The sequence below is a fragment of the Echinococcus granulosus genome (assembly GCF_000524195.1).
Source record: "Echinococcus granulosus chromosome Unknown EG_S00022, whole genome shotgun sequence".
NCBI classification, from domain to species: Eukaryota; Metazoa; Platyhelminthes; class Cestoda; order Cyclophyllidea; family Taeniidae; genus Echinococcus; species Echinococcus granulosus.
In genome coordinates this window covers 853091-862713 of record NW_020170402.1, presented here as the reverse complement: position 1 = coordinate 862713, position 9623 = coordinate 853091, and the positions used below count along the sequence as shown (strand labels likewise).

General features: G+C 39.3%; 1 protein-coding gene across 1 annotated transcript; it reads left to right on the top strand. All coding sequences in view use genetic code 11, as the record gives it.

Annotated features, from left to right (window-relative positions):
- Positions 1-3281: 3281 nt before the first annotated feature.
- EGR_03940 (hypothetical protein) lies at positions 3282-4423 on the top strand (the record flags this gene model as incomplete). Its single annotated transcript, XM_024493189.1, has 2 exons — positions 3282-3392; positions 4271-4423. The coding sequence occupies 2 exons, from the start codon at positions 3282-3284 to the stop codon at positions 4421-4423; spliced, it is 264 nt and encodes an 87-aa protein (XP_024352461.1).
- Between the last annotated feature and the right edge of the window lie 5200 nt (positions 4424-9623).

Here is a 9623-nt window from a genome sequence, read left to right as displayed (position 1 = left end):
CTTAATTTTAAGCCTTTAAAGAAACTGGATTGGTCTCGCCTCTTCTAGAGCTAAGAAGGCAACCCGAACAACCTTATGGATCAAAGTGGAAATGACACTTCGTGTGCCCATCATCCCTATTTCCATATTCCACGCGAGAGTGCTCTGCCCTGTCTTCTAGGTCTTGCTCATACTCATCTCCATTAAGGCCACTTGTGCAAGTCAGAGGTGAAACAGTGTTCCTCAAGAGCCTTCACTCAGGTCCATGGCTCGCTACTCACACTCATTCACGCAATTCACATAGCTAGCCTCCATACAAACACAAGACGAATCACATTGCTTTGACCTGAAGGATATCAGTAGTTGAAAAATTTTCCCACAGTCTGTGTGGAACCGTCAGCAGGATTACATACCCGCCTCCTTGAGTGTGCCATTTGCAGTTTCTTGCGTTTGCAAACAGGGTTTAAGCTCACGTTATGTCCATTAGAGCATCGAAATTACTTGTACATTTGCTGTTGCCAGCTACGTAAAATTTCGCATTCTTATTTAGCCAATATTTCCCATTTGAACGCAATTGCATCTAAATTTAGTACTACCAGTAAAGACGATGCCCTATTTGCACCTTAATAAAGAGGAAGGTGAAGAAAGTACCTTTCATCTTTCCATCGAAATAAGAGGTCTTGGTAGGGATGGAGACGGCCCCGCTACCCTAGTACCCGCCTCACAACCGTGGGACACCAGTAGCGCTATTTCTGCAGCACTATTAGTGTTTTGTTTGCTTGCAGCGGAATGTAGATGCATCTGTTCACCAGCTACAGATAGAGCAAATGAAGCTGAAATCTATAATCCCAGTAAAAGTAAAGGTAAGTGAAAAGTAGGCAAGAAAACAATTTCTTCTTAGGAAAAAGCTAAGATTAAGTAAACGGCAAATGAGTAAGTGTAAAGAGAGTCAAATACATGATCATAAAAAATTACACAACCCACCTGATTACCCATATTTCTTATAATGCACCTTGTACACACCTCATTCCCCAATGAGAGGACACCAGACTACACTTTATCATACGAAGTATGGAAGCAAGAGGAAAGCACATTAACTCATTAAGGACTTCAGTACCAGCATTCTAAATTGCCCTGTTTGAGAGCCATTGCTATGCTCCGATGGTTGTTTGGACTGCCCCTAGTAAGTATAAATTCTCCCGAGAGCAAGAATGGCTAATAAGAATTTTGCGCCCGAATCAAGCCCTAAAATCGTTGCCGGAGGAGAACGATTAAGTTTTCTCTGCATACCGAAACCTTACAGTTGGAATAGAGAAAATTTGCCGTCAGCCACCTCGTTTTTTTCCAACTTTATGAAATTTTTTTCTACTTCCCATTAGCATACCGTCTGCCTTAAATCGATTTAAGTACCTGTTGTAACCTGAATCTAGATTGGATAAATCATCCGTTAATTAAGGTGTTTTTGGCTTTTGTACGACAATTTGATGAAGTTCGTTGTCACATTGCCCGCGGACTCATAAGTGTTATGGAGAAACCGATAAAACGGGAATTTTGAGAATATATGTGATACTTGGTGAAAGGCAGCGTCCTGCATGCGTGCAGATTTTGTGAGGCAGATTAGCTTTTGTTTGGAGGAATTTAACAGTTTGGTACGCCTGGTGGATCAGGGCAAAAATGACCTTAGAGCTAGGAGAGGCTAGGCTAGTCAAGATTGACAGGTGCACTTTGCACTGATGCATGAATCAGTAGCCATTTGAATGACACGACTGTACTTATTTAGTCTGCGTGTTTCCTCTCCTTTTGTGATGTTGGGGTTTTTTTAAAACATTTCATAAATTTCGCCAAGATGATAAAAAAGACTCGAGTTAAAGGATTTCGATGATTATCAATGCTTGGCATAAGTCTCAAAAGAACTCTAAAACCATCGGTTTGGAGGAGAGGAATTGACAAATATTGCAATGCTGCTAGCATGCAATGCTGCTCAAAACGAAGCAGATCTTTAAACATTAGAATCAAACGGCAGCAGTTTAATGCTTTTCTTGTTCTTTTTTAGGAGCTTTCCTTTCATTTAGTGTCAACGCATGTCAAATTAAACAAATGGTTGATGTTTAAGGTAAGATTTTCATACTTTTATAAGAGGAGAGGGACCTTAAAGGTTGATGCACAAGAACACGGGCTTGCTTGTTAGGCACTGTCATAAATCAGACTGCTGTTTCACACAATCATCGCTCACACATCAGATAGGGATCCTCAAGTGGTCCCTCAAAACTCCAATTTTCAGTGAATCGTCGGTTTTACCTGTTAAAACACGAGCGTATTCCGTAACTATTCTTCCACGAGAGTATCTTAAAATAAACATTCGAAAGGAAATGTGAACCAACCACTCGTCCATTTTAGGCAAAGAATTTAAAGAAACTGTATGATCAAAACATCAGCAGTCTCTTTCACTTACTTGCTGGGAGCATTTTTTTTACCCAGTTAGCTAAAAACGGCAAAGACAACCTTTGATTCTCGGTCAGATGAAAACGAATCTGATCCCGTTTAAAGAAAAACAAACGGATGCAACATATTTAACTGGGAAGGGTGGTTGTCTGCTCTATATGTAAGGAACAAAATCCAATCATTAAAATGGGAAAAATTGTAGAAGCAAGAGCTTTACCGGATATTAGCAAGCAAATGGTTGAGGGAAAGTCATTCCCAATTTCCATTTGCTGCAATTCTAAAAGTCTTGATAAACCTTTTCACTGTCAATAAAGCAACATGATCATTAAACCAAGCGCGTTTTCAGTGATTAAACTGTACATGCACTTGAATAAAGACCAGGATCTACCTGTTGGAGGTGTTCCACAGAGCAAGTGCGCCACTGCATCACCTTGACATTGGCTTTTAAGGCAAAGCGTATTTTAAGCGTATATAGAGGGATTAGGAGAGTTTTGCGTGCTTTTCTGTTCACCACCAGCCTTACAGAAACTTTCCTTTGACTAGTTACTGGTGTAGTAGATGAGATGCCTTCACTGTAGAGCATCATCTAGTCTCCACAAGTACTGATCCTGCGCACTTTCCCTTCTCCGTCACAATTTTGTGGCCGAACGGGCTAAAACACCGATATGAGTGGAATTGGTGAGATACATCAGTGGAGTTGAAGTCGAGTGTCTTCCTCATTTACACTCGTAGTCATTGGCTGGCGTAGCTAAGTTGGCGGGTGGATGGTTCAATCACTGGCTGCGTTGTGAAGACCGCTGCAAGAGATGTAATACGGCGAGAGCGAAGAACGACGCTCAAACAAAGGGGTGGGCTATGTAATGCCTCAATATTTTCAAATCCTGCGCTTAATCTTGCGGGCTCTTGAGTCTGCTCAGATTGTATTTTCACTAGAAGGCGTGGTCTTTGGGTCATGCCGGCAGCCCCTCAAGGTATTCTCTTTTCTAGAAATATACATTTTGTCATGGTCAATGTTACAATAGTGGTTTTACTCTAGTGGTAAAGAAAAGTAATATCAAGGATATTTTTGGCTTTATTTGTTTGCAAACCAAGCTGAAGACTAACTATTTTCATTTTAGGAAAAATGTGTCTATTTAAGTCGGCGGCATTACTTGGTGCGCATTTGTGGCATTCCTCATTGACATATTTAGGCACATTTTTGAAAGTAGCCCTAGTTAAAGTGACCATGAATGTCTGCCGACTTGTAGCCAGATGGTGATCTATGAGATATGGGGCAGAGAGTGCGTAAAAGGATCTAAGTAGTATGTGGTGCCTTACACCTTAAGTTCACTTAAAAGGAGCAACATTCGGCTAATATTAGCAGCAAAACTAAATCTTTTCCAAGTACTTTGTGCACGGGATACTAAGTTGCATGCATAAATGCATACATGTATGCAAATTGATGCTCATGCAAATCAGCAATTTGCACACTCTTCCAAAGTTTGTTGCAGCAACCTACCTCCCCTACTTCCATCTCAAGAGGGACATAGACACCACCCGTTAGTTTCAAATGACCACTTTGAGCTTTGGATAAGAGGAAAATTGAGCTATTTTGTAATACAACTATGCTTTGAATGGGGTTCAATCTACCTTTGACTACTAAAGAAGTCACAGCAATTACGTTAATAATACCGACTTTGGTGGGAGGTAGGGTCGGCATATGAATGAAAACTCTCTTCAATTTTGAGCAAACCAACTGATTTTTCCATGAAGTATTTTAACATTTCCATATACTGAGACGTTCGGTATAGAAAACCTTTGACAACATTCAAAGGTGAAAACAATGCTCTTACCCCTCTTTGGTTTATAGAAGGCTCCTGGTCTCAGAAAACCGTCTGCACAGATTTGGTTGTCGGAAACGATGGAGCAGGATGCCACTGGGTTAAATGAATTGTCAGAAGAGAGTAAGGTCAAGCATGCCATCACAGAATTCAAGTCTAATTCACAGCAAGAGATGCAGTAAGCTCGTTCACTGTCCGGATTCTGTGCAAGCTCAACTAGTAATAACGCAAGCTCAGCGATTGTCACTCTAAAACCACAATACGTTTGCGTAATAGTAAATGCCATTTCAGCCTTTTCCAAATCCTTATCAAATGATTACTTCGTTTAGTCACTGCAAATTATTTAGGACTACCTCTCACTCACATGCTTTTTTACACCGTGTCCTTGTATGATGCAAACTCTGATAGGTTAACAATGGATTCTATGACATTTAACATGTTAAACGCCTTGTCGTGTGAAGTAGAAAAGACCAAGTCTACTCCCTCGTTCGGGTCTGAGTGAGATATCCATCACCTACAGTTTTTAGGTACTTTTAGTGGCTGCAATTAAAGCCGCTTAAAAACACTTGCATTTTGACATTCAATCAGTAAACGCCAAGATGATCGTTCAAGAATGCAAATTAACCTGACTTAGAATTTGCCAAGGCCAATGACGTTTTCGCACTTATTTTTACCTTCGGTGATACAAATGACCTTTAGGTAAAATTGTATATTCCAATTAAAATAGAAAAAACGAAAGCTGTAGTTTGCGCTAATTCGTAAAGTTTGTGTAGGCAATCCTTAAAGTATGCAAACACAGTTGCACAAGTCGCCTCAAAATAAAGTAATTAAAAGGAGACGCTATGCCCTGTAAGAGAAACAAACAAAAGGGAATTGGTAAATCAAATCAGACCTTCCACTTCTACTGGTTCCGCTACCTAACTATTTGAATTGCTGCAGAATGTGTGCCAAAAGAAATCCATTTATTGCATCACTTTGACTTCACAATGTACGGAATGTGCCTGAGTTCCATTCCTAATGCAGCAACACACAGTTAACACCACAATTTTCTGCGAGTCAGCAAGTGTGCACATAACTGACTGTAGTCGCCTTCTTTCGTTCCTTCTAAAAAGGCTGTCGCCTTGCCTCATCTAGTTTCAAGTAAAGAATGTGTGCGCATTAGCTGCAAAACCTAACAGTAATTAACTCTCGTCTTGCGATCTCTGCAAGTGACTAATGTTTTCTGACGTTGAAAAACACTTTGTCTCTAACTTGTTTAAACAGAAAACATTTGTCATTTACTATCATTTACAGGAAATGCAATTCCTATTCAGTATAAAGTGATGGCTGCATAAGAGGTGACAAGTTTTCTAGAGTCACAATTTTGGATTAGAAAGGTGTCCTCTGTGGCCCCTGGGTGTTTGATATTCTGAGAAACCAAAAACTGATTCCTGATTGGTGTTGGATTAAGAAGTGGACAAAAATACGATTATGACACTGCGTAAAATGAAACTTGGCCCTTCCATTAATGAGGCGGCAGTTTCAAAATATACGAGGTCAGCTTACCGTGTGCCGAGATAAGGCATGTCGATTCATTGTAGTTAGATCCTATATATATGCTACACAGCACGTTAAAGCAATCTGTGGATGATAAAGCTGCGAATTCGGATACATTCGAAATTATTTCACAAAGCAGTTAATAATTACTCTATTTCCAATTCTTCAACTATCACTTCCAACGAGTTGCAAGTGCGAATCCATCATTTCCTGCACAAGTAGATGTATCGAGGTAGATATCCATTGAAAAGAGGAGGTCAATTACAAGAAGTGGAAGGTGCTGTCGACTTCGACGAGTCCATTAGCGTATATCAAATACTTAGGAACTCAAAACCCGTACGCCTTACATAAATAAATAATTCTATACAATCCCCAATAGTTCGCATAAAAAAACATCCATTAAAAAAATCAAGTAAAAGTCAGGCGGTAAACAAAAGAAAATGCGTCATGTAAGCAACGCCTTCCACAATCCCACTTCATTCAGTCATGTCTTCAGTAATTCACTCAACTCACCGAGTTTTCCTGCTGACAATTCCCACGTCCTTCACATCCTCCGGTTGTGCTAATTTCTTTTTCAGTACCTAATTAAGATTCGAAATGAAACATTACTATTACATCACCTAGCGATTGTTCCTTTTCAAGTCTACAGTCAAAATATTAATGAACCAATCCATAGCCACCACAAACCTGCCTATTGTGCTGAGCAGTATTAACCTTCTTGTAACTAATTATTTTTAATCCTTTACTTTTTTTTTTCCTGATTTCTTACCATCATCTTGACAACTACTGCACCTCCAACGCAGGAGTTCAGATGTGTCATTAAATATTGCTCAGCAAAATATATTCTTTTCATTTTGTTTGGACTGCTTCACAGTGCTGTTTTCATACGGTTAATAAAGTCATACGGCTGCACAAGTGCATCTAGTTATTAATGAGGAAGTTTTTTGCGATTCAGCTGACAGAAAGCGCAATTGAATTTTCATTAAATCTAGATAATAGAAAGAGAAAATATGTCATTTAGAGTGGTTTTAATAAGGAAAAGAGAATTTGTACTCATTAGGTAGGGACTTCAATGCTACTATTCAGAATTGGAACTCTAGAGGCGCCGATCATGAATGTATGTGAGGTGGCTATGGATTTTGAATGAAGTGATCATTATAATGGCTGTGCTTTGCCGTCGGTACAGTCGCATCGAAATTGTGAAAAAGATAGGAGGCGTGTCCAACTTCTCCCTTTATTAAATACTTACGAATTCAGCACATGCACCGCCTGTTCTCATCCCTTGTAGTGGCATTCCTCTTTATGCAAAATCCACTCAAAAAACGGCGTAGCACAAAAGACATAGGAACAGCGTCAGGATAGGTTTATAGAAAAGCTGTATATTCGTAGCGACTTCAGAACAGGCAACTATTTTACTAAAGACCAAAAAGTTGCTTGTGAGTAGGCTCACTTTGTGGGCACAATGTCTTCAAAACAGTTTTGATTAGCCAGAAACAAGTGAATAGAAACTTCAGTTCCTCCTTCATTTTGCCGACGTGTACGAGTGCGCGACGCAAGCATGCGAGTCATGAGAGCTAAAAAGCTAACCAACTGACCAGATGGTGGGAAATCCCCTGATAGCTAGTCTATTATTTACATGTCTTTATAGTGTTTGATTGACCTTGGCCTTCCAGTAGTTATCTCCACACTTCCAGCATATCTCTGCTTGATATAAGCCAATGAAATAGTAATGCAGCGAAGTAGAGCTCTCTTGAACGTTCAGTTATCAGTGGTCAAGTAGAAATCGCAATTTCAAAAATTTTACTGATTTAGGGGTTGAGAAAATCGGCACAACAACTTGTAATCAACAAATTTAGTTACATTTAACTCCATTTGTTGGGGAATTTCAAATGCTAAAGATTACCAAAAGCTTTACACTCTGCTCTGTGCAAACCATCGATAACTTGAAAGGAAGTGGAAAAGTTTTTTACTAAATTAGGTGTTTCGGGTAGTGCAATGAAATGCGTATTTTAGGTGGGGTAGAATTGCAAGAACATCTGACTAGCACCAATAACCTGTAGTCAACAAACTGATCCTGCTTTTTCACAAAATGTGGAAAGGTAGTAAGTAAAATGTATCTATTTAATTTCTGGAAGTGTTTGGTTCCTAACAGCAGCGTTTTTATAGACAAACGGAAAGATAGGCTCGCAGGAAGACAGACAGACAAGCAAGGTCATTCTTAAAAAAAGTTCTCCCTTTCTTCTTATCTCTATTTCCTCTTCATAAAGAAAATTTGAAACAGCTTTGCTTGAAGCAGGAGCTGAAATTACTAACAAACCAGTCAGAACTAGCTCTCCTCCCTGCTATTTGATTCAATGCAGACTTGTCATTTTGGGCTTAGCCCAGTTGGACAAGTTGCACGGATTAGACGACTAGGCATGGGATAGGTGACAGCAATGGCACACCTAGAGTAACAAATCAGCCAGAGGAATTAAATGAGTTTCAAGAGTGCCTACACAGATGGCAACAGCGCAAACTAGGCTCTAACCCAGTGGGAAGACATTGCATCTGAAATGGCTCCGTGACCCATGACCACATGCGTGGCTGCATGGTTGTACATTGAGGGAAAGGAAGAAGAACTAGATGCGTGAATGATTTTGTGAGGAATGCAGTAGGTGTTTTGTAGGTATAGAGTGAGCTTAGAACCGTTAGAATGGTACAAAAAGTATCCTAAGAGGGTAGATGGATGCGGAATAGCTGAACGCTGATGAAACTTTAATGGTCAAGTTCGTCTGGCCAAACAAGTTCTTAAAGACATGAGCTTTTGATTCACACAGGCCAAATAAATACTGTGCAGCCTATCCTTTGACTAGCCACCCATCCATCCATCAAGTAGTAAACCAATCTTCCATTAAGCATCGTTCAATACTTCCTCCACTCCATTATGTGGCCGCTGAACTGTGACCTAGTTTATGGATTCTTGTCGTATCTGCGACACAAATAATGTCCGCCATATTTTCTGACTCCATTTTTTTAAAAATACCCCTTAGAATTAAATTCCTTTTAATTTTTTTAATCTCTCCACGGAAATCCAGCAGTTGATTAAAAAGTCAATTAAAAGGATTCAATGTGCCCCTAATCTTATCCAACCCTTTTTCACTCACGACATCTATCTTTCAATAATGTTAATGTACACGCTGAACGGAATACAACAGTTAATTTATATGGTCTACTAAACTTTCCTCAGTAACACTAAGAAAGAGGATATCAATTACCAAGTTCAAAGTCTACTGATCCTGCATATATGTTTGAGTACTAGAAAAGCACATTCTTACATGGTTGGTTCGCGTAGTTAGTCTGTTTGCCTTACTTCTCAGATTAGCCATGAGCAATGTCTTAAATGTTGCTCTTTTTTTAAGATCGTGGCAAATATGAGTCTATACATCGCAATTGTACCTTTGAATTAACAATGTGATTATTTTTTCTCTGTAAGCATACCCCTTCCCTTACATGGATTAATTCTGATCTTTATGTAATCCTTGAATAGCTGCATAGTGGTTGCCATTTAATTAAGAATTTGGTGAATTTCGCATCGCATCGAATAAGTTACTCAAACAAGACAATTACATGTTTTTCCAACTGTAGTAATAAAATTGCTAAAAGTCAGTGTTAAATATTTAGGTCAAGCTCCATAAAAATCCACATAGCGTTTTATTCCCAGAAAAAAGAATACTTTTACCTGAACTAGTAGGTGGGTTGACTGTGTAATCGATGATGCATTTCTAACATTTCACCTAAGATGCACTTACTAATGACCTAAAAATTGCATGTGTAATACGATAGTGGTTTATCCCTCGGTTCTAGTGA